The following is a 27,063-nucleotide window of genomic DNA, read 5'->3' as shown; positions in this document are numbered from 1 at the left end:
TAGGTACCTGCTCTTACTTGTGCTCTGCTCCATAACCGGCTAGTCTGACAGGGCACAGTGAGTACATTGTATACACTGATAATCAGTACACTGGCCAAATCAGTCAGGGGATTGACCAGAGAAGAGAAATTAGGAATACATTTCCGATATTAATTGGCGAGGCCAATAAAACGTTGTAGAGGTTGTAGACCTATGGGTGGAGACCACTGTAAGACTGCAGACAGTTTCTCTGGGTCCATCGAAAACCCGGCAGCAGAATGAAACTCGCACTTTTCCAATTTGCAAAACAGGTTGTTCTCTCTTAACCTCTCTAGCACACGGGAGACGTCTGTGTGGTGGTTCTCTAGGGATTTTGAATATATGAGAATATTATCAATGTAAACCACCACACAATGTGCAGCATATCTCAGAGGACATCGTTAATAAATTCCTTGAAAACTTCAGAAAAGTTGCAGAGACCAAAGGGCATTATGAGGTATTCGTAGTGTCCGCTCCTAGTATTAAATGCAGTTTTTCATTCATCGCCCTCATGGAATTTGCTATTAGCAAATTGTGTAAAAAAAAAAAAAAATTACTGATCACTTACCCAAAGTAGTACAATGTTAATATGGTAACATTATACTACTTTGGTCATAGTGCAATATGAAAAAAAAATATTAAAAAAGAGAAAAAAAATTAATAGAAAATAGTAAAAAAATAAAATAAAAAGTGAAAAAAAATTATCAATATTTTTTCCGTACTGTCACCAGTCAGAGCCCCTGATCACTTCCATGCCAGTTATATGATGACGCTGTACTGCACTGGTGACAGTATGTAAAAAAATAATTTTTTTAATTTCTTCATTTTCCGCAAAATTATGACAAAAAATTACAACTTCACAAAACTCGCCATGCCTCTTAGAAAATACGTCGGACTGTCTACTTTGCAAAAAGGGGTCATTTGGGGTATATCTGTACTATTCTGACATTCCTGGACCTCAAGAAATTAGATTGGCCGTCAGTACTTCAGGATTGATCAATTTTCAGATATATCACATAGTTTGTGAACTCTATAACTTTCCTACAAACTAAATAATAAATACTAATTTGGGTTATTTTCACCAAAGAAATTTAGTAGAATACATCTTGGCCTAAATTTATGAAGAACAATTATTTATTTGTAAACTTTTATAACAGAAACAAAGAAAAACATGTTTTTTTTTTCAAAATTTTCGGTCTTTTTTTGTTAATTTAGCAAAAAATAAAAACCCCAGTTGTGATTAAATACCACCAAAAGAAAGCTCTAGCTGTGTGAAGAAAATGAGAACATTTTTGTTTGGGTACAATGTTGTATGACCGCACAATTGTCATTCAAAGTGTGAGAGCGCTGAAACCTGAAAATTGGCCTGGACAGGAAGGGGGTAAAAGTGCCCAGTATGGAAGTGGTTAAGGGAAGGTCTCTCTCGGAGTCTGGTATCAATGAGAATGGCAAACGAGATTAACTTCTCAAGATTCTTAGGTATTTCTTGAGCTGCAACCTCATCTTTAATGTTATCAGAGAGGCCATGGGAAAAAGCAGCCACGAGAGCCTCATTGTTCTAACCAACCTCTGCTGCCAGAGTACGGAATTCAATAGCGTAGCCAGCAACAGTTCTTGTACTCTGTTTAATGAACATGAGGCTTTTGGCAGTAGAGGTGGAACAAGCAGGAATATCAAATACCCTTTTTAAAGGAGGCCACAAACTCAGGGCAATTCTGGACAACAATTTTTGTGTCTCCCTTAAAGTGTTTGCCCAAGCCAAGGCTTTGTTAGAAAGCAAAGAAATAATGAATCACACCTTTAACCACTTGAGCTCCAGAGGATTTACCCTCCTTAATGATCAGGCCTCTTTTTGCTACTCGGCGCTGCACTAATTCAACTGATAATTGCGCGGTCATGCAATGCTGCACCCAAATTAAATTTACGTCCTTTTTTTCACACAAATGGAGCTTTCTTTTGGTGTAATTTGATCACCTGTGAGCTTTTTATTTTTCACGCTATAAACAAAAAAAGGGCAAAAATTTTGAAGAAAAACAATATTTTTTCTTTCAGCTATAAAAAATATATAGTAAACTCAAAGTTGGTTATAAATTTATGCCAAAATGTATTCTGCTACATGTTTTTGGTAAAAAAAATCCCAATAAGTGTATATTGATTGCTTTGTGTGAAAGTTATGGCGTCTACAAACTATGGTATAAATACTGCAATTTACGCCATTTTTCTGCTATACAGCGCTGCGCTAGTTTAACGGACAATTGCGCGGTCATGCAATACGGTACATAAATGAAATTTACATCCTTTTTTTCCCCACAAATTGAGCTTTCTTTAAGTGGTATTTGATCGCCTGTGCGGTTTTTATTTTTTGCGCTATAAAAAAAAAAGGCTGACAATTTTGAGGGCAAAAAAACAATATTTTGGACTTTTTGCTATAAAACATGTCCAGTAACAAAAAATGCAAAAATCTAATTTAGTCATAAATTTATGCCAAAATGCATTCTACGACATGTCTTTGCTAAAAAAAAACCCCAATACGTGTAAATTAATTGGTTTACGTGAAAGTTATAGCGTTTACAAATGGCGGGAAAGATACTGGGATTTTTAGGGTTTTTTTTATACTAATAATGGCGGCAATCAGCAAATTATGGCGGCGATCAGGGACTTATGGCAGCGATCACGGACTTATGGCAGCGACCAGTGACTTATGGTGGTACTGCGGCGGACATTCTGACATTGGGGGGTACTGACTTGGGGTCACTGACATCCCCAAAAACACTAATACAGTGATCAGTGCAAAAAAAAAACACTGACACTGTACTAATGGCAATGGGGAGGAAGGGGTTAACTTTATTTTGCAGGGAAGGGTTATAGGAGCGAGGGGAGTGTTTTACTAGGGGGCGGGGGTATGTACTGGACGGGACAAGGCTGATTGAGAAAGAGAAACTGTTCTTTCTCGATCAGCTCATCCTCGAGCTGACAGGGAAGTGACAGACAGCACAGCTACTTCAGCTGTGCTGTCTGTCACTGTTTGCCGCCGATCGCCGGGAAACAGCCGTTAAGGAGCGGCTGTGACCCAGCGACTCACATCTGCGGCGGTGATTGGCGGGACAGATAGGGCGGCAGCGCGCCTCACTCGGGCCCCCTATTTGTTTACAAAACACACGTTTTAAAATGTGGTTTTGCCTGCAAGTGCCGCCCTGCCGCCGTATATGTACAGTGGCTGGGCGGCAAGTGGTTAATGAAGTAGTGTCAGAACTTTAGCTCTGAGAATATTATCAGTATATAATTTATGAAAACAGGCGGGGATCTGTAATTAAGGAGATTCCCTACAAATTTTTACAAATCAACTGATAATCCGAGTTCTTTGTTTGCGCTAATTTGAAGACGAAATAAAAAGCAATAATGTGCAAAAATATATACTTATTATTAAAAAAAATAAGTGCAAAATGGTAATGAAATATAATAGGTGATGAGAAATAATAAACAATTCAAAATAACAGTACAATGATCTAATCCAAATTAATGTTTAGAAATTCAAACCAGCATTTGTTTTCACATATTCCTGAATTAGAATCAACTGTCTAGAAATGCAGTGTAGGAAACTATCAGTAACTCAGCAACATGTGATGGCAGCTATGCAAATCAACCACATGATCTCTCTACAACCAGATATTTAAAGCTCAACGTTTACCTTGGCATGAATTGATTTAGAATACCATACACAGGCCAATCCAAGGTCAAGAGGTCAAGAACAAATGTTACACTAAGTTGTTTACTTTGTCATATATACCCAGCTAAACCATTGATTAGAAGCTGGAATTAGCTTTGGGGATATTTAAAAAAAAAAAAAATCCCCCCCCCCCCCAGAGAATTGAAATGAAAATAATTTATACTGCAGCTAAAATCATTTCACATCAACTCCTCTGCTAACCATAACCATTATCAGACTAAACGGTTTAGCTGGAGATATAAGGCTGGTACAAACTGCTTGAATAAAAATGAGAGTTATACGTTATCAATATGGATTCTATGGTGTTAGTGATGTCACCTTTTTTTATTGTTTTTTTGTCTCCTGTCTTTTGTGTCTTCCCTGTCCGTCTCCTAATTTTTATCCCCCTAAAAAACCTAGGAGGCCAAAGCCTTATCTCGCCTAATTATGACCTCACACTAGGTGTCATTTTTGTTCCTAATTACCTGAAGGGGGCAGTATAGGATTATTTTGATTTTTCCTGTGTCATGTCAAAAGTTGACCCTTAAAAATACTTCAGATTTAAGAGATGACTTTTTTCGACAGACTTAGATACACAGGGTCCAGTGTCACTGAAAATAATGTATTAAGTGATTATGAAAAAAAAATTCTGCCTATACATCTTACAAACATTCATTGAGGTTATTTGTACTGAGAATTTGTAATTATCTATTGTCTTCAGTAGTATACAGACATTGTAATATAATGAACTCAAAATAATTCTTTAAAATGTTGAAAATATAATATCCGCAATATACATCAATATGTATTAATTGTTAAAACCAATTAATATAGATAAAATATATATGTATATAGAGATAGCATATAGTAATATAAAAACCCAAATTTCTTAAGTAAGCAAGTATTCACTTCATGCAATAATATTGGTAAAAATACAATTGACATTTTTGATTAAAATAATCCTGTCAAATAATAATAACATCTTATGCATTGTAAAGTTTAATAGGAACTCTTTTCCAGACGTTCAGGGAAAAAAAATCATGGTGAATAGTTCTTTGTCTTTTGTTTAACCCTTGTTAAAGAAGGTTTAACTCTTGTACTGCTGGCTTTTAACTCTTGTGTTTCCTGTATCAGTTCTTGATATGCATGGTTTTGGACATCTAACTCTTGCTGGAAATGGATATTAGCAATGCTTAACTTTTCACATTCTCGTTCTATAGTTGATTTTATCCCTTTACAATCAGACAATTCCTCAGAGATTTTATCTAGATTCTTTCTTAAAAAAGCGATCAATTCATTATTTTGGAAATCTTTTTCCTTAAAATTTAACATGTTAGCTGACAATTCTTCCATCTCACCAGAAATGTTTGTTGATTGAATTTCTATCTCATGGATTGCTTTCTTTAAATATTTAACATTATCAGCCTCTCGCCTAGTATCCAATTTTGCTTTATTTATTTGTTCTGCCAATTCAAAAATTACATAAAGAAATGCTGTCCAATATTTAAGCAGGCATGTTTCTTTTTATTTCTTTGTTTTAGCATCAGCTAATTTATACAGATAGCCAGCAACACTTGATTCACCAGAGCAGATTTCATTTGCATACCCTACAATCCTCTGAATTTCAGTTACCCAATCATTAATGTCCTCTTTAATGTCCAATTTATCTTTTACAAAAGACATCACCTGAAATTTCATCAATTCTCTAGCCTCTCTCTGACTCAAAGTAGCTTCAGATTCTGCACCAGAATGACTAGATCTATTAGGAACGCTTTTTGGATCAGACATTTTCAGTATTTGCAACTGACAACTGAACTTTCAATACCCAAAAAATGGCAATAAAATGTATATACTTGCATAATTATATTTTTCTATTTGTTTCAAATGTAGGCAAATTTCGCTTGGGCCTCCAAAATATGTCAGAACCTTAGCTCTGAGAATATAGTCAGTATATACAGTTGTGTTCAAAATAATAGCAGTGTGTTGAAAAAAGTGAATAAAGCTCAAAATCCTTCTAATAGCTTTTATTTTCATACACACAAATGCATTGGGAACACATGAAGAAAAATATATCAAATTTGTGTTGTTCCTCTAAAAAAAATTGAAGAAAAGTGAATATTAGACTGTTCAAAAAAATAGCAGTGTTTGTATTCTTCTTTACAAACTCAAACATTCACTATATAAACTGAAAAATGTTTGAAGATTTTGCTTTCCTTTGAATCAATTAATATTTAGTTGTATAAGCACTGTTTCTGAGAACTGCTGTACATCTGTGTTGCATGGAGTCAACCAACTTCTGGCACCTGTGAACAGGTATTCCAGGCCAGGATGATTGGACTACATTCTACAGTTCTTCTCTATTTCTTGGTTTTGCCTCAGAAACTGCATTTTTGATGTCACCCCACAAGTTTTCTATTGGATTAAGATCCGGGGATTGGGCTGGCCACTCCATAACGTCAATCTTGTTGTTCTAGAACCAAGATGTTGCACGTTTACTGGTGTGTTTGGGGTCGGTGTCTTGTTGGAACACCCATTTCAAGGGCATTTCCTCTTCAGCATAAGGCAGCATGACCTCTTCAAGTATTCTGATGTATTCAAACTGATCCATGATCCCTGGTATGCGATAAATAGGCCCAACACCGTAGTATGAGAAACATCCCCATATCATGATGCTTGCGCAACCATGCTTCACTGTCTTCACAGTGTACTGTGGCTTGAATTCAGTGTTTGGGGGTCGTCTGACAAACTGTCTCTGGCCACTAGACCCAAAAAGAACACTCTTACTTTCATCAGTCCACAAAATGTTGCACCATTTCTCTTTAGGCCAGTCAATGTGCTCTTTGGCAAATTGTAACCTCTTCAGCACGTCTTCTTTTCAACAGTGGGACTTTGCGGGGGCTTCTTGCAGATAGCTTGGCTTCACATAGGGGTCTTCTAATTGTAACAGTACTCACAGGTAACTTTAGACCTTCTTTGATCTTCCTGGAGCTGATTGTTGGCTGAGTCCTTGCCATTTTGGCTATTCTTTTATCCCTTCAAATGGTAGTTTTTCACTTTCTTCCACGTCTTTCAGGTTTTGGTTGCCATTTTAAAGCATTTGCGATCATTTTAGCTGAGTGGCCTATCATTTTCTGCACTTTTTTATATGTTTTCCCCTCTCCAATCAACTTTTTAATCAAGGTACGCTGTTCTTCTGAACAATGTCTGGAACGACCCATTTTCCTCAGAATTTCAGAGAGAAATGCACTGTAACCAGCATGTACAACATTTGCTGCCTTCCTTCCTTAAATAAGGGCAGTAATTGCCACCTGTTTTTCAAAGAATGAATGACCTCACTAATAGAACTCCACACTGCTATTATTTTGAACATGCCCCTTTCAATTAGTGATTTAATTATACAGAATCAGCAGCATGCATGTCATGACTGTTGGGTCTGTTGGATTTCTATTACTCTACTACACTTGCTAGTAGAAATATCATTTCTACCAAAAACAGTGATTGATCAGGTTAGTGATGTCTGACTGCTATTATTTTGAACACAACTGTAATTTATGAAAACAGGCAGGGATCTGTAATTAAGGGGATTCCCTACTAATCTTTACAAATCAATTTATAATCTGGGTTCCTTGTTTGTGCTAATTTGGTGATGAAATAAAAAGCAATAATGTGCAAAAAAATATATTAATAATAAAAATCAGCGCAAAATGTTAATGAAATATAATAGGTGATGAGAAATAATAAACAATTCAAAATAAGAGTGCAATGATCTAATCCAAAATAATGGTTAGAAATTCAAACCAGAAATTATTTTCAAATATTAATGAATTAGAATCAACTGTCTAGAAATGCAGTGTAGGAAACTGTCAGTAACTCAGCAACATGTGACAATGGCTATGCAAATTGACCACATGATCTCTCTACAACCAGACATTCAAAGCTCAACGTATACATTGGCATGAATTGATTTAGAATACCATACACAGACCAATCCAATAAGCTCAGAATCTATTTGAGGTCACAAACAAATGTTACACTAAGTTCTCTACTGTATCATATATACCCAGCTAGACCATTGATTAGAAGCTTACATTAACTTCAGGAATATTAAAAAAAAAAAAAAATCTTCCCCCCAGAGAATTGAAATGAAAATAATTTATACTGTAGTTAAAATCATTTCACATCAACTCCGGTGCTAACAATAACCGTTATCAGACTAAACGGTTTAGCTGGAGATATAAGGCTGGTACAAACTGCTTGCATAAAAATGAGTTATAAATTAAAAATATGGATTCTATGGTGTCAGTGATGTCAGCTTTCAGTCAGCTCAGTTTCATGTGTGTTAGTGTCCGTCTGTTGTTTTCTTGTCTCCTGTCTTGTCGGTCTTCCCTGTCCCTCTCCTAATTTTTATCTCACTAAAAAACCTAGGCGGGCAAAGCTTATCTCGCCTAATTATGATGTCATACTAGGTGTCATTTTCATTCCTAATTACCTGAAGGGGGCAGTATAGGATTAGGAATTATTCTGATTTTTCCTATGTCCTGTCAAAAGTTGACTCTTAACCCCTAGCTTGTAAAAATACTTTAAATTTAAGAGTTTTTTTCGACAGACTTAGACATACAGGGACCAATGTCACTGAAAATAATGTATTACTTAGGTAATTCTGAAGAAAAAATTCTATCTATACATCTTAGAGACATCCTTTGAGGTCATATGTACTGAGACTTCTTAATTATCTAACGTCTTCTCTAGTATACAGACAGTGTAGTATAATGAACGCAAAATAATTCTTTATAATGTTGAAAATACAATATCCACAATATACACCAATGTGTATTAATTGTTAAAACCAATTAATATAGATAAAATATATATGTATACAGAGATAGCATATAGTAATATAAAAATTCAAATGACTTAAGTAAGCAAGTATTCATTTCATGCAATAATAGTACAATGTACAGCGCTGAGTAAACCTTTTGGCGCTATATAAATACTGTATAATATTAATACAATCGACAATTTTGATTAAAATAATCCTGTCAAATAATAATAACACCACCTTATGCATTGTAAAGTTTTGTATGAACCCATTTCCAGACGTTCAGGTAACAAAAAATAATGGTGAATAGTTCTTTGTCTTTTGTTCTATCCAGACATGGACTTGTCCATTAATCTTGTAACTTGGTATCATGTCCAGTCTTTATCTTGTAGCTGTGTGATACCACTATAACCCCCTAAATGTATAACCTGGGAAAGTATGCTGAAGGAAACTGGGAATGCCTGCTGTTAGAACCTTTGTTCAGAAACCATGAAAACAGAATATAAAGAACAAAATGGCTACCAGCATGTTCATGTAGGGATGATAAGTTCAGGCCTTCTGGTTTAATTCTGTGAGCCCAGAACAGTTCCTAAAATAGCAAATATAATAAAGATCAGGAACGTAGTCAAAACAGAACCCAGGGTTTGGATGCCAGAGCAGGTTATCAGACAAGCCAGAATCAGGAAACCAGAAGTCAGCATAGTCAGGAGCCAAAAATCAGGAACGGGAATCAGAAGAGAAGTCAGCCAGACCACGTTGTACACAGGAATACAGGCAGGAACACACTGGAGATCATAGACCACACAAGGGCAAGGAGGAAATGAGCTAAGCTGTTAAAATAGCAAAAGGGCTGGCTGTAGGCTGGACTAATGAGGCAGGTAATGATATCCAGGTGAGTAACTGTGGAAATGAGTGGCTGGTAATTAACTGACAGCTGAGCAGCTACTGAGCACTGAAAGAAAATAGCTGCTTGTTAAGTAGCAGGAGCCCAGCCCTGACACTCTGAGAGCTGAAAATTGGTCTGGGCTGGAAAAGGGTGAAAGTACCTGGTATTCAAGTGGTTAAAAGTCAGCAGCTACAGTATTTGTACCTTCTGACTTTTAATTTTTCTACAGATGTGTGAAGATGTTCTTTAACCACTTGCCTACACTTTTACCCCTTCCTGACCAGGCCAATTTTCAGCTTTCAGCGCTTTTGCACTTTGAATGACAATTGCGCAGTTATGCAACACTATACCCATATGAAATTTTTATAATTTTTTTCACACAAATAGAGCTTTCTTTTGGTGGTATTTAATTGCCACGGGGTTTTTTATTTTTTGCAAACAGGTAAATTTTCTCCTTCACTGATGTGCGTTGATGAGGCTGCACTGATAGGCAGTACTGATGAGCACTGATAGGCTGCACTAATGAGGCGGCACTGGTGGGAATTGATGAGGAGGCAGTGATGATGCTGCACTGATAGGAGGCACTGATGGGCACTGACTGGCATCACTGATAGGGGGCACTGATGGGTGGCACTGCTGGGCACTGATGGGCGCCACTGCTGGGCACTTTTGGGGCTGTACTGATAATCGGGGGACTGATTATACATGCAGATGTCCTCTGTGACACTTGACGGTTATCTGTAGTACTTTCTTCACGCTGTGACAATGTGAGGAAAGTGCTGCCAATTACCGACAACTGTGTTTATTTTGTCGTCAGCTGTGTCATTGGACACAGTTGATTACGTGGTAAAAGGCTGTTGTGATTGGACTTTTACCTTGTCATGTAATCAGCTGGACACAGTGATCACAAACAGTGCCGGGTGCGCGTCGCTGGGGGCGCATTCTGGGAGGGCGCCATATGACGCCCTCCTAGAACGTAACAACCACGCTATAGCCTGGTTGTCAAATGGTTAAAGGCAAAAAATAAGGTAATGTGACATGTAATCTTACAGGAATATTTTTTTTTATTTTAATAATGTCTGCAGTTTTTCTCACATCTCCACAGGAATGCAGGCAAAATGGACAGCACCGTTCTGCATTCACCCTGTATGACAGGAAGTGGGAGGGAAAGCAGAGTGCTTTGAGTCTGTACTTCCCACCTACCTTTCCTCCTGTCAGATGCTGGCTGGGATCATGCTGCCACTTGGTCTATGATGGTGGAAAGGGGGGATGTTGCTGACACTGACAGATGAAAAGACATTGATGATGGGGGACAGATAAGGGGGCACTGATGACGGGAGACAGATAAAGGGATACCGATGATGGGAGACACTGATGATGGGGGACAGATAAGGGGTCAATAATGGTGGGGGGCATTGATGAAGAGGTGATGACACAGGATATGAGGACACAGGATGTGATGTCAGTCTGTGCATGAAAAATGATGTAAACTTGTGTCTCTGAAGTGAAATCTGCATAGTTTTACCATCAGCTTTTATGCACTTATGGTGTGAACGAGCCCTTACAATTATCTGTTTTGGATTGCAAAAAAATATATCAGTATATTTATTTTCTTACATTTTTCAGGTTGCTTAAACTGAAAGAACTGTTCATCTCTAAATATGGCAGTGAGCCATCCTTCTATGCACGTGCATCTGGACGGGTAAACCTGATAGGTAAAATCTTGATCTTTAATAAGTGTTCTATTCATAGCAGTTTGTTTTATTCTATATAGTATGTTTCTTGTTTTATACTCTATGAATAATGTTTTTTTGTATATGTCTACGGTGCTGATTTCAAAGAACAGATATTATAAATCATAATGTAGTACCATGATATCAGGAACTCTAGAACACTTGGCTATTTTGACAGAAAGCGATTTTTACTTGTGGCAAGAAACAAGTCAAATTGTCTCAGGTACCAACTGGTTATCATGGCTTTGTGAGCTCCTTTATGGGCTGCCACATTGGAGTAATTTCATGAATTCCTCAAACCATAAACTATCACTTAAGCACACTAGATTTCAGTAACCCATTATGGTTACAGCTAGCCATACATATTTAATTTTTTCTCTTTCAGGGCTTAACAATAAAATAATTCAACATAGATGGAGGAATCTCTGCTGCAGGGCAGTGTATTTTGACAGCCGCAGCACCCACCATGGTCTGAATACCCAAACTGCATCACATAGGATGCAGTAACTGTTAAGCTGAGATTGGGAGGGGCAAAAGGATGGGCTAGAGCAGCATGTGGAGTAAGCCACACCAAAATGGAAGCAATTATCCAATATATGGGCTGTGCTCAAATATGTGGCTAACAGTGCTGTGGTTTGATAGTGACAGATCTGCAGGAGATCAAAATATTAGGTAATATGTTCCACTAAACAAACATCACTAATTTTAGTGTGCAGAGGTAAAAAGGGTACAAATTGGCAATTATTTGAATATATGAGCAACAAATAAGCAATCAAGACAATATGTAGGACACAAATGAGTAATCCTGACAATACAGTGTGAGAGCAACAAATAGGCAGTGGCGACAACACGCAAGTAACAAATGGGCAGTGGTGACAACATGCAAGTAACAAATGGGCAGTGGTGACAACACGCAAGTAACAAATGGGCAATCAGGGCAATCTCAGAGTAACAGATGGAAAATTGTGACAGTTTGTGACAATAATCATACCAGTGACAGTAGTGTCAATAAGAATGACATGCTCTGTACTTAGTGTTTCCATTCCTTTGTGGAGCTACTAGTTCCAGTACAAATGCTGGGGATGCAAACTAATGTCCAGGCCTCTGTAGAAGCTTGTGTACTTGTGTATAAAATGAAATAAAATAATAGTAGAACATGACAGACACAGAGTAGGCAAAAATGAAGAAAGGGCAGAGAAGACTTAAGATGCCCCAAGCTGCCACAACAGTTGCTTTCCTGTTCCGCACAAAGCCTCTGATTTGGAAGGTGCAGATTGTGTTCTGCTGCATTGCTGAGTTAGACATGTTGGCACAGGCAGGTGCTGATAAAGCCAGCAGTGGGTGGGCTGTCGCTGGGTGGACTGGCTGTAGGGAGTGGATACCAGAGGTGATTTTCAGCCACTGTAAAGCCATATATGGAGAGACTAAGCTGCCTTGCATGCAGAAGTAGTGATATACTGCTGTCCCTACTCTCGTCAGTCTATATGAGACTAATGGCTAAATGGGAGGAAACACTAAGCATACCAGAAATAAATTAATGTTCCTCCTGCACTTAATAGATGGACCTATAACCAATGGAAAAGCTGCTAGCACCTAAACCCTTTACCTATAGGTGTAAAATGAAACAACATAAACATGCAGCGCTAAAATGAACTAAATATATTCAATACTAAAAATATGAAACAAAATAAGTATAATAAGTGTAAAGATCCTACAGGAATCTAACACAAGGTGCCATATAGTGTAAACGGTGAAACAAACTAAGTAGGTCCTGAATTTGGACCCTTATATAAGGTGGAAAACAATAAACTTCTCAATCTCAAAAATGGGATAACATTCACTCACCAATAGTGTAGAAAAAGTGAATCCCAATAATGGGATAATCATACATCAAAAACCAAAGTGACAAGTGCTTTTTTAAAAAACTCATACAATATTCACTTGTGAATTCAACAAATCCATAAATATGAAAAATAAAAAACAGAAAAAATATATAAATATGCAGTAAAAAAACAATCATAAAAATCAATGTCCAATAAAGTGCAGAAAAAAATTCCCACATCTAAGGTGCTTCGCTATTCATTGAACGTGAACAAATGGTGCCGAGTGGTGTGCGCAGCAGACAGATCCTACAATGGCTAAAATGCCCCCTCACCTCCTTCATATGACCCAATGGACCAATGCGCCTTTTGGATCACACCAGGATCCTACACGGTTAAGACCTCCTTGCTATCTGACCTCCAAATAGGCTCCACTAACAGCATAAGGATGTCCTCTGTCCCTGGATAGGTAGGTATATGACCTTACAACTGCCAACTTACTCACATGTGGTCATACGTAGCTCATGAAAGAAGTAGAGAAATCCTCCATAGTGCACCAATGTATGCAGACGCAGGTGCCCATGGGCCTCAATGTCGAGTTTGACCTAAATTGTTTTATTAATGGTTTTTAACTTTGTTTATTAGATTTTATCTACCTTTTTAATGTAACATCATTTTACTGGTCTTCCCTTATTATACATTTACTAACACTGCTAGATATTTTCACTAATCATCTGCTTTTGTATGTTTGTTAGAGATAAATCTATCTCCAGACCTTTCTGATAGTGAGGCCCCTCTGCAGAATAGACAGCAGGTTTCCAGAAAGGAGACCCACAGACAACATTTTATTAATCTCTGTGCTCTCATGGAAAAGTTAGCCTAAAAAGTGAGAAGTCTTTACAGAATACATATATGGGCATTTTGTTTCATTGATTGGAATGTAAAAAAGCATGCTGTATTCTAGTTATATTTACTAACCTATATGTCTTTCTTTGCTAATACAGGAGAACATATAGACTACTGTGGCTATGCAGTTCTTCCGATGGCTATTGAACAAGATATTTTAACGGCTGTTCAATCTGTTGATGCTCAGGTGCTGCACTTGTCTAATACAAACCCAGCTTATTTGTAAGTGATTCGTTTTCATTCCTCCACACATTGAATGCATTGCTAGTTTTCAAATGCTTTTATTCACATTTGTACCAATCAAAATAATTTTGGTCAGTAGTTTTCTATAATTGGAACTGGTACTTAAATTAGAGCCAACATTTATGCTAGTTTCCATGACCAGACTGTAAAATGAAACATGTTTTGTGATATGATCCTCTGAGTCAGCATTCCTCGCTTATTTTCCCTGAAGCCTACATTATTTTGTATGAAAATTGTGAGGCAAGATAAAAATACGTATCATATTTATTGAAAAACTGCCTTTAAGGCTCCATAAAACTTATCACGCACAAAATATGTAAAACATGTTTTTCTACAACTACCCATGTAGGCCATACATGTTTTTCTTTCTGATGTGATCAGAGCAGATGGACGGTTAACCCTCTCGGACTTTTTGGGGGAGCTGTAATTCATTATTTGATTAACTAAGCTGATAATGACTGTAGTTTTTAAGTCTTCTCTAAAACAAGTGTTTTAGTTAATTTTTAATTTTAAATTTAAACATATATGCAAATGGAAGTTCAGAAACAACAACTTCATGCTTTTCTGGTCCACTAAACTGGATAAATTTTTCTTTTTTCAATTCTCTTGATAGCAATAGCTTTTCGCATTTGCTAGTGGTCTGAAGTCAAGCTATGGAGATGCAATAGTCCTAATAGACTACTACTGTTTATTATTAACAGTTTTTTTTCCAGGATGTACATAGGCAGATATCTAAAGCATATCATAACAATCAAATATGAGATCAAAAGCATATAGATGGTACAAAGTTTAAGCAGTGGTTTTATTCAGCAGCATCTGCAATGGCGCTACACTCTTTTTGGTCCAGTGCAAATATACTGCAGCCGTAGGGGCCTCCGGTTCAACCTCCAGTGTCTGATGCAGTATCTCTGACTAAGGGCACAGGCAGACTAGCATCATGCTGAAATGCAATGCTGGCCATACATGGATTGATGCTCTGTCAGCATCCTCATGTTCAACATCCTTTGAATTAAAAATTTAAGGAGCCAGGTGAAAAAATGTTAGGTGAACATTGCCTGCATCCAATTAGATGCAGACATGATATTTTGAAATCATAGTAGCCATAGCAGACGATTTGTACACCTGCGGTGTATAGCACGGATGTAGGGATCTATCTATTACCAGCTTAAGTAAGCCAACATGTTTTCAGATGGATCTGAATTGCTTTGACTTGCCTTCTAGCCAGGGGTGTATTTACCAACAAGGCAAACAAGGCACTAGCCTAGGGCGGCATTTTTCAGGGGGGAAGCACCTCCCCCCAGAAGAATGGATGAAAGAAGGGCCACGTGCTCCATGGGAACCAAGTGGGATCCGAGAGAGGCTGTGGGCTGCTTAATGGTGTATGTATAGCCTGACTCTCATTCCCGGGGATGAAGATGAGTGTCTTTCTCTCTATCACCGGGGGGGGGGGGGTTAGTGGAAGGCTTTACCAGGTGAGGGGCAGGGATGTCAATGTCAGGCTTTCTCCATGAGAGGGGCAAGGAGGCGTGGGGGCGGATGATTTTTGTGTTGCCTAGGGCAGCACAAAACCTAAATACACCAATGCTTCTAGCCACTCAAAGGAATCAATTGCATGGATTTTGAGTTGCTTCGAGCTTCTTGAGTTGCTCTGAATTGCTACTGCATCACTGTGAGGGTTAACACAAGTGTGGAAAAAGGCAAAAAAAAAGTGCAAGTCTTTCTTAAGATTCTGAATGGTAGTCAGTTTTATTTTAGAGGGTTGCAATAGAAACAAACAGAACTAAACAGAAAATAAATCTTCATCATCCAGTAGCTAACTAAACAAGACAGATTCCTCTCTGACAGGTGAGGGGCTTCTCCCAGTCACAGACAAAACAAGTGTAAGGCAAATCTTTTCTTTCTCTTACAGAGCGATTTCGAGTTTCAGCTCTCTCAAGTGGCTTTTTGAGTCCCAGACCTGAGCACCCTCTTGCTCCAGTCCCAGACCTGAGCACCCTCTTGCTCCAGCCCTTCCTTCTTTATCCCACCTTCTACTGATCAAAAGTGGGAAACAAAACCTGGCTCAGATTCCGCACTGCCAAGGTGGCCCGGTAAACCCGAAACAGATTCGACTACCATTTCCCACATGTGAAACCATGCAAGGTGAAACATACCGTCCCGCAACCACCTCAACTTTCATTATGTCACATCACATAGACCTTTAAAAGGAAAAAAATTGACTCATATGCTGTTAAAAGCCTGTGTATTTGGCCCCAAAACAGCAGTTGGTGCTAGTTCTCCAACAAAATGCCAGTGGAGCCAGGCTAGTTGTCAGCAACAGGGGATGTCACCTGCTACTACAGTACTAATGTAGATTATAGATATGCCATTTATTTGTAAAATAATATTCACTACAGTTCCATGGTAATCATGGTATTAAAAAATATAATTTTAAAGGTTGTTTTTTTTTTTTTTTTTTTAAAAACAAACATGTCATACTTACCTGCTCTATGCAATGTTTTTGTACAGAGCAGCCCCGATCCTCTTCTTCTTGGGTCCCCTGCCTGCGCTTCTGGCTCTTCCCCTTTGACCAGTGTCCCCAAAAGCAAGTCACTTGCTGTGGAGGCACCGGTGCGTTTGTGCTTGCTCCCGAGCCCCGCTCTATGTTTCCATAAGACACATAGAGCCTTGGCTTGACTCCACCTCCCACTCTCTCCTCATTGGCTCATTTGCTGTGATTGACAGCAGTGGGAGCCAATGGATTCTGCTTCTGTCTAAGTCAATGAGGAGGGAGAGACTGGGATAGCCGAAGTGTACATTGCTGAATCGGGTTCAGGTGGGGGGGCTGTGGGGGGGCTGTGGGGGGGCAGCACACAAAAGGTTTTTTTACCTTCATGCATACAATGCATGAAGATAAACAAATCTTCAGCATTTAAAACCATGTACAGCAACTTTGTGAATAGGCTTAGCTTATTTACCTCACAATTAATATGAAAGTTGAATATACAGTGGATATAAAAAGTCTACACACCCCTGTTAAAATGTCAGGTTTCTGTGATGTAAACAAATTACACAAAGATAAATCATTTCAGAACTATTTCCACCTTTAATGTAACCTATAAACTGTACAACTCAGTTGAACAACAAACTGACCTCTTTTAGGTGGAGGGAAGTAAAAATTAAAAAACTAAAATAATATGGTTGCATAAGTATGCACACCCCTAAACTAATACTTTGTTGAAGCACCTTTTGATTTTATTACAGCACTCAGTCATTTTGGGTATGAGTCTATCAGCATGACACCCATTGACTTGGCAATATTTGCCCACTCTTCCTTGCAAAAAAAAAATCCAAATCTGTCAGAATGCGAGGGCATCTCCTGTGCACAGCCCTCTTCAGATAACCCCACAGATTTTTGATTGGATTCAGGTCTGGGCTGTGGCTGGGCCATTCCAAAACTTTAATCTTCTTCTGGTGAAGCCATTTCTTTGTTTGGATGTATGCTTTGGATCGTTGTCATGCTGAAAGATGAAGTTTCTCTTCATGTTCAGCTTTCTAGCAGAAGCTTGAAGATTTTGTGCCAATGTTGACTGGTATTTTGAACTGTTCATAATTCCCTCTAACTTGACTAAGGTCCCAGTTCCAGCTGAAGAAAAACAGCCCCAAAGCATGATGCTTCCACCACCATGCTTCACTGTGAGTATGGTGTTCTTTTGGTGATGTGCAGTGTTATTTTTGCGCCAAACATATCTTTTAGAATTATGGCCAAAAAGTTCAACCTTGGTTTCATCAGACCAGAACACATTTTCCCACATGCTTTTGGGAGACTTCAGATGTGTTTTTGCAAAATTTAGCCGGGCTTGTATGTTTTTCTTCATAACAAAAGGCTTCCGTCTTGCCTCTCTACCCCATAGCCCAGACATGAAGAATACGGAAGATTGTTGTCACATGTACCACACAGCCAGTACTTGCCAGATATTCCTGCAGCTCCCTTAATGTTGCTGTAGGCCTCTTGGCAACCTCCCAGACCAGTTTTCTTCTCGTTTTTTCCTCAATTTTAGAGGGACGTGCAGTTCTTGGTAATGTCACTGTTGCACCATATTTTCTCCACTTGATGATGACTGTCTTCACTGTGTTACATGGTATATCTAATTCTTTGGAAATTCTTTTGTACCCTTCTCCTGACTGATACCTTTTAACAATGAGATACCTCTGATGCTTTCGAAGCTCTCTGCAGACCATGGCTTTTGTTGTAGGATGCGACTAGGAAAATGTTAGGAAAGACCTACTAGAACAGCTGATCTTTATTCGGGTTTAATTAGAGGCACGTTAAATGAGGACACGTGTGTACTGACTCCTATTTAACATGATTTTGAATGTGATTGCTTAATTCTGAACACAGCTACATCCCCAGTTATAAGAGGGTGTGCACACTTATGCAACCACATTATTTTAGTTTTTTATGTTTACTTACCCCCCCCTAAAAAAATTCAGTTTGTTTTTCAATTGGGTTGTACAGTTTATAGGTCACATTAAAGGTGGAAAAAGTTCTGAAATTATTTGTTTTTCTTCTCATTTTTTTACATCACAGAAACCTGACATTTTAACAGGGGTGTGTAGACTTTTTCTATCCACAGTACATATATCACCCATTGATATGCTGAGTGCTGTGCAAAAAAACAAATATGATGAGAATGAATGTGCAAAAAGTGCATACATAGGTAAATGTGAAAATTTAATATATCAACATAATATAACTTTCATCTGAAAAATAAATAGATCATGCAGTCCACGTTCATAAAAAGTCCCACAATCCACAAAAATATTCCAGGTGCTCTTCTTATATTCTCCTCTTAGTCGCCGGACTAAGTAAAGTGCTCTCCACCATCGTAAGCACTGTGTAAATTCACCTGAAACCAATGCTGGTAAAATTATAAACCAGCAAACAGTGCACACCAATCTCAGGATCGCAATCCTTTGCTGCACTCCAGCGGTTACTCCAAAAGATTATATACCTAAAACTCATAAGCAAGAAGAGGAAAGAGAGAGAAGCCTTTCATAGCATAACACCATCTTAAAAACATTTATGTATAACAAGCAATCATTACACTTACATTTACTGTGTGTCTCCACTGACACAAGCGTACAGATATAATCCTAAGCAGTGTCGACTCCAGCCGATCAATCCAAATCGTGAGCACGAATACTCAGTGCATGGTGACGTCACATCCAAAAACCTTTCCTTACACTTTATGTCATCAGATGTCTTTCAGGAGCGATAGAACACACGTTGTAGTCATGCCTCCTATCACCCCTGGAAGACGTCTGATGATGAAATGCGTAGGGAAGGCTTTTTGGATGAAACAACTCATGCCTTATTTTCATAGCCTTTTTTTTGTGAATAACAAAAACATTTTTGAGAAACACTATTACCTCAGATCTTAAAGAGGAAAATAACTCTTCGTGAACTGAGCCCCCAGCCCCTTCTTATCTATGTTTATTTAGTACAAGCAGCTGTATGGGAAACTTCCTGTCTTCTGCCAGAATTAAAAAGAATCAGGCTTCTCTACCACTTATAAGAAGTATTGTATTTTTAATGCAAGACTTCCTCTGATTGGCCAAAGTTGACCTTGTGATATCATCCATCCGCCTAAGCTAATGAGAGGAAGTTTTTTATTCCTTGGTAAAAAATACAAGACTTCTTTTGAATGGTTTAGAAGTACTCAGCCCAACTTTATTTATTTTCGACGGCAGACAGGAAGTTGCCCATACTGCTGCCGTAACACAGCTCCACTCAGTGTATGTAGCTGATATATGTTACAGCGCACGTGGCGGCTACATTATTATAGAATGGAATAGTGCGTTTGGCCCAAACAAACAATTTAAATTGATGGGAAAGCTGGAATTTTACTTTAAAATTTGTGAAGTATAGAGACTTCCATCACTAATCTCCTTGGTTGTCATTCTGATCCAATTGTTTCAGTACTTGCTGAGCTACTGACTCAAAACAAGCATACAGATTAGAAGGTTGCAATTGTACCAGTATGTTCACATTTGTCACATATATTTTTAGTAGGAAAGGGGAAGGTGTTTTGCAGTACAGACTGGCCCTTCAATGGAAGAAAGGATTCATACTATTTACACTGTGCACTATCATCATTTATAAGTGGGGGAGTTGTATTTATACATATTTAATTGATAGGAACAGGGCAACACCTTTAGTTTCACTTTATTGTCTTTCCCCATTCTAATTAGGGTGTGGTAGGTGTTAGCAGCAGACCACTATCATTGCACAGATCCATCTCATACATTCCTAATGTTACAACTGTATGTTACAGTGTACACAGCAACTTTATATTTATGCAAAAGAAATAGTTCCTGTGGGCCAGCTTGGCCCACATGAACTGTTAAAAGAGAAAGCTGGAATTAGAAACATAAAAACATAAAGAAAAGTGACGGCAGAAAAAAGACCACATGGTGCATTAAGTCTGCCCCATTTTTATTTTAAATTTATACACGTTTTTCTATTTTTTGTTAACTTTTTTTAAGTATAGATTTATGTTTGTCCCAAGCATGCCTGAATTCACTTACGGTTGACTGACTCAATCCTTGTGCTGGAAGTATATTCCAAGCATCATCTCTCGCTAAAATAATGATTAGTTGTGAATTTTTCTCCTGTTAGTTTGAGGTCATCTCCCGTATTTTTTTTTATTGGCTTCATATTGAAAATACTGCCCTCCTGACCATATTCATCCCCTTGATGTATTTAAAGGTTTCAGTCGTCTCCCTTTTCTTTCTTTCCTCCAGACTTTACATATTAAGTTCCTGACGTCTTTCCTGATATGTTTTATTCCTCAGGACTTTCAACATTTTTATTACCAATTTCTGGACTCTGGATTCTATTTTTTTGTAGGCGAGGTCTCTAAAATTGTACACAGAATTCTAACTGAGGTCTCACTTAAAGTGAAACTGCACTGCAGCTAAGCACCACAAACCATAAAATCTCTTTGATTAATTTTTAATATTAAAAGCAAACTAATCCATCAATCCATGTCTCTATGCTTTATTTTGCTGAGCAATCATAAAAGCAAAATCCCTAGCATGTCTGGTCGCGGCTATCTTGAATAAGGAAAGATGATTCCTGTAGCATTTACTTCCTGGAATCAGTCTGCCCTTAGCGCCTGCAGACAGGAGGGTGTGCTAAGCTGAGAAAGCCCCTCCTACCCATTTTGAAGACTCCTGGGATGTATCACATCATTTGCCTAGGCATGGAAACCAGGAAGTAACTGAAGAAATGTAAAAAGAAAATGTTTAAAATATGTAAATATTATATCCTTTTCATACCTATTTTCTATCAGCATAAGGATTAAAAATAGTCAATGCTGATTTAGAGAGTTATGTTCCACTTTAAGATCTATATAGGGGAGTCAGAACCTCCTTCCTCTTACTGGTGACCCCTCTAGTAATGCATCCTAGGATTCTATTCACTTTTCCCATTGCCTGGGCACACTTTTTGCTCATTTTGCAATCATCTAAAATAAGTACCTCCAAATCCTTTTCCTCTGTAGTACTGGCCAACACTGTACTCCTAATGTTGTACTCTGCAAAGGGACTCTTTTTCCCTAGGTGCATTATTTTGTATTAAGAAACATTGAACTGCAGTTTCCACTACTTTGACCTAGCTTCCATTAATGCCAAATCACGTTTCATGTTACAGACACCTCCAGGGTTATCAATCCTATTGCACATCTTTGTATCATCAACAAAAAGACATGCCTTACCCATCAACCCTTTAGTTTTATAATTTACATATAGATTAAATAAAACAAGTAAAACCTAATACAGATTCAAAAAAAATGGTGAGCACTACAGAGATGGAAACAGCTTGCACAAAAAGAAAGTGACAAAATCTCAATACCTGTGTAAATAATAAAACAATGCAGCGCATAAATATCTATCAAAATAAATAGTGTACGAAATCAATAAGTGAAACAGTATGAATAAATTATATCCAAAAATGCCAAGTGCAACAAACAGAATTATATACAATTGCCAACCAAGACAAACTGTGTTTAATCCCACCAAGTGCTCATTTCCAGTGCGGGGTCCTCCACCACTATGCACTCACCAGAAAGCTACTTGATCAGCGACATTACTGATCTGGTTAGGACTTCGAGAAAAGATGCTCACCACACGGAGCCCCATATAGTGTAGTAATTTAATGATCATAAAAGCATTACATATAAAATATTCCACGTGGAACAATCAGAATTGCACATACCAAAATAGCCACGATCCAATTCGCGGACACGGCGGCGTGACGTCAGCGTGTTTCATGCACAGGTACGTTCTCAGGGGGCATGCCTCTGAGGATGTGCTTGCGCACAAAATGTGTTGGGTTCAGCCTATGAGCTGATGTCACACCGCCGTGGAACAATTAAAATCGCACATACAAAAACAGCTCACGCTTCGATTCGCGGACGCAGCGACGTGATGTCAGCATGTAGGCTCCATCCAATGCGTTTCATACGCAGGGACGTATGTGTGTGCACGAAACGTGTTGGGGCGTAGTCTACGTGCTGCCGTCACGCTGCCGTGTCCGCAAATTGGAGCAGTGACCATTTATTTTATATGTAATGCTTTTATGATCTTTAAATTACTACACTATATACAAATTCTGGGACTCTGTGTGGTGAGCATCTTTTCTCAAGGTCCTAACCAGATCGGTAATGTCGCTGGGGAGTGGAAGATCTCTTGGTGAGGAATTACATTCTACTGACCAAGTAGCTTTCTGGTAAGTGCATAGTGGTGGAGGACCCCGCACTGGAAAGGAACACTTGGTGGGATTGAATACAGTTTGTCTTGGTTGGCACTGCAAGCATACAGATTCACACTGGAAGGACTATCATAAATAATTCTGTTATTTGTTGCACTTGGCACTTTTGGACATAATTTATTCATATTGTTTCACTTATTGATTTGGTTCACTATTTAATTTGATAGATATTTATGCGCTGCACTGTTTTGTTATTAAGACCTCGTACAGAGCCTTGTGGTATGCTACTAGTGATGGGTCTCTGTGCTGAATGAACCCCATTCTACTTTATAAGGTGTGTGGGTGTATTTATGTCCACGGACAACTGTTGCTGTGCTTCAGTGTAAGTCAATCCTTTTCTACTCTATCTAAAACTAAAACAAATGTTTTTGGCCACACGTACACTTTACTTCCTCAACATAAAAGGCTTTGTGATAGGAAGATATCATTATGAAATGTGTTGGTGATATTTACCAGTGCTCTTTTACCTGGAATTCATCACATGGCTCTGAGAATCATTTTCACATTTTCTCGGATAGTTCTGGTGCATCTACTTTATGTTGCCTGTACATTATTAGGCATATTCTGACTTATAACAGTAAATTGTATGTAATTGTCTGATTGCAATGATCCCATGGCTTTTCCTTCATTATTTTGGTAATGGTTTGTCTTATTTCATTAGTGTTAGCATTTTACAGTGCGTGCCCAGCATTAGGTGGATGAGCCAGTTTATTGCCAATATTATCCTAATCCACAAAGTGCATAACTTACAGTAATGTTCTAATTTATACTCATGGTTTTTCCCTGAGAAAGTTTTTTATTAGAAAGCATTTGATACAATAGGATGAGATAAATGGAATTCTTCAGTTAAAGTAATCCAGATTTCCAGACGTCTTAAAATCCAGAATTAACCACATCTTTATTCTGATGCGACTGTGCCCTGGGTTTAAATATTTTCCTGAATGAAAAGTAAACACATTTAAATCAATATTTGGCATATTGAAAATTATGTCTAGAAGAACAGATGGAGAGAGGCGATAGTTGGATTTTTTTGTTCATCTAGTTATTTTATGTGTTGTGTTTTATATTGTTCTTTTTTTTCATCTGGTATTAATAGAGTAAGACTATAACACAGGCATTCCCAACCAGGATCCGTGGAACCCTTGGGTTCCTCCAGTGGTTTCTAAGGGTTCCTTGAGCTGTAGCTTCTTGACCTTCCATCTGATCATGCCTTCATAGTTCCAAGGTCAACATTACTTGGCAGAGCTCGCTGCATGAACACAATGATCTTTTTAGCTGTCTGTAAGGGTGGCATTCTGACCATCACTGTAAGGAGCATTCTGATTTTTTTTTTTTTCAGGGATTCTTTGAGACGGTTCCTCTGGGTTAAAAAAAAGTTGAAAAAGGCTGCTATAACCAATACATTTTATTGTGAAGAGATAGAAATTGGATGTTACGGAGGAATATTGTCCTTAAAACTACAAATTCTCTATTCATTTTGGTCTTTTGTGTTTGTGGTTCCCTTTCTTGAAGCCCTTAAAGTGGTTGTAAACCTCAGTCATAAAATCTGAGCAAAGCACAAATATCTGTAGTATTTACCTGTCTCTCTCCAAAGATCTGAGTGTCATTTCTCTTTTTTGCTCTGTTATCAGCATGTGTCACCTTTGACAAGTTATCCTAACACCAAAGATAACATGGTGACAGGGGAGGGGAGAGCTCAGCACACAGCCCCCAAACAGTGATCACAGCCCGCACGGTCCTTATGGACAGCCGGCGGCCATCTTGGAAATTTTAAATGTAAGTTTATTTACCTGCATTTATATATTACTTTCAATAAATACTACACTATTGGATACCTCTCTTATGGGCTTGTTTGTTCTGTGAGCCCCCTCCCCCAAGGTGATTCCTGACACATGAGAGCGTGTAAGATCCCCCTTTTGGCTGATGACTGAATACCTGGAGATGGGCTATCCCCCTCGGATGCATATCACCTGGATGCTGCTGGCCTGATGACCTTTCATGTTGCAGTGCTCAAGATCCAGATGACCAGGAGTAGTATTTATTTACTCCAATGCGCAAAAGATTGCGCTATCTGGTTAGTGCAATCAACATTTATTTTCTAAGCCACAGAAGTCACGGATTGTTTTCACCATTTCTCAATACTACCGGATAGATTGACTTTGTCACCAATGTCACTATATGCACCTTTTTTTGTATGATATACAAAATTGACTTACATCATTGGTCTCAGCGCCAAATAACCTTGCTCATTTGCATACGTTTATAATGTACGCTGTATTATTTATTTCTTTTAGCGCTGCATATTTTATGTCTATATATTTTATGAGGAGGTCTTAGAGGTTTTACCTTTTATGCAAGCAGCTTTTTACTATATACTATATATTCACTTACCCAGCGCTCGTTTATATTTCCTTATTTATATTTCAGCACCCAGCCTGTCTATTCACAACACAGCTCTGCATAATTCCTTCATTCCCATGCAGTGTGTGTCCCTTTCCTACAATCAGCTCTCACACACTGTATAAGAGCTCTAACTGCAGCTCCCCACTCCCTTCTCTGTACTACTGACAGAAGCAGAAGGATATTATCTAAATTCAGAACTTTTTAAGGGATGTAGAAAAGAGAAGACTGCAGATAAACAAGTAAACATATGTAGGAGGATTTGTTTCATTTCTGTGTATCATCTGGGGCTATTCACTTCACTGTGTATATGTAAGTGCCGGTTCACATATATGTGGATTGGATGCTGTTTGAACCACATACAATCTGCATGACATGTGAAAAGACATTGCTTCCTATGGTGCCTTTTATTTATGTCCGGTGCACTTGTAGTGTGGATTCAGTGCGATTTAAAAAAAAAAAGACTCTTGTACGGTTTCTGAGCAGTGCCTTTGGGTTCAAGTGCGGATTACAGGCCATTGAATTCCATGCAAACTGTTTCTAAACCGCATATGTGTGAACAAGATAAGATTCTGAGCTAATCGTGTTCTGAACCTGATGTAAACCTTATATGAACCGCTGAATGACTACTGTATCAATTAGCTGTGAAACCTGGACTTCAATCCGCACCGCACATGTGTGAATCAGCTCTTAGGGTTTACAACCACTTTAAGGGGATGTTGCAGACTGAAATTAAAATGATATATTTATTATTATATTTGACAGCAAACTTAGTATCAGGTATGCATAGAGAGCACGCAGGAGTTCAGTGAGAAGCATAGAATTATTTAATTTTTGCCACTTGCCTACCGGGTACTTTTACCCTCTTCCTGCCCAGGCCAATTTTCACCTTTCATCGCTGTTGCACTTTAAATGACAATTGCGTGGTCATGCAACACTGTACCCATATGAAATTTGTAGAAATTTTTTCACACAAATAGAGATTTCTTTTGGTGGTATTTAATCACCATTGGGGTTTTTTTTGTGCTATAAATGAAAAAAGACTGGAAACTTTGAAAAAAAAATGTGTTTTTCTTCCTTTCTGTTATAACATTTTGCAAATAAATATTCTTTCTACACAATTTTAGGTCAAAATATATTCTGCTGCATGTGTTTGGTGAAAATAATTCAAATCAATGTTTATTATTTATAATCCAAAATGTGATGAAATTAAATATATTAAAATATAAAAATTAACCACAAATAATAGCGCTACCCTCAAACATCAATAAATAAATCCACCACCAAATATGTGCATTAATTAGTAAATTATAAATAAATATAAATATAAGGACAAAGAGTCCTCATAGAGTCCATTCATTAAAGTCCACACATCAATATTGCATATGATCCTCAGTAAATGAAGCTATGAAGTCTTCCATCACCAGTGCAAACTCTAGTGCTTTAACACCCCATCAAATTGCACACTCACCAAAAGCTGGTGAATAACCAGCATATCTTTGTTTATCCAACACTCCACAGCTTAGATATCCAAAGCACTCCATATAATACATGTAGGCAGAAAAAATACTCGTCATAGTGCAATAACGTTTATAAAATGTATTCAAATAAACCCCCCATAAAACCGCACGTGATCACAACAACGCCATCTTGGTTGCAGGCAGGCTGGTGGGACGCTGCTGATAGAGCTGGATGCTCTTATGTGTTAAAGTTTTAA

At 38.1% G+C, this 27,063-nt stretch overlaps 1 protein-coding gene across 1 annotated transcript in view; it reads left to right on the top strand.

Moving 5' to 3' along the window:
- Positions 1-27,063, top strand: part of GALK2 (galactokinase 2) — a 289,559-nt gene that overhangs the window by 40,731 nt on the left and 221,765 nt on the right. The window contains exons 2-3 of the mRNA XM_089670313.1: positions 11,056-11,144; positions 13,987-14,110. Coding sequence (XP_089526439.1) covers positions 11,056-11,144; positions 13,987-14,110 — 213 coding nt within the window. The remainder of the gene's footprint in view (positions 1-11,055; positions 11,145-13,986; positions 14,111-27,063) is intronic.

The sequence above is a fragment of the Staurois parvus genome, unplaced genomic scaffold (genome assembly GCF_062004578.1).
Source record: "Staurois parvus isolate SC_StPar_1 unplaced genomic scaffold, SC_StPar_1.0 ptg000089l, whole genome shotgun sequence".
In the NCBI taxonomy this organism is placed as follows: Eukaryota; Metazoa; Chordata; class Amphibia; order Anura; family Ranidae; genus Staurois; species Staurois parvus.
This window is presented reverse-complemented; position numbering and strand designations above follow the sequence as displayed.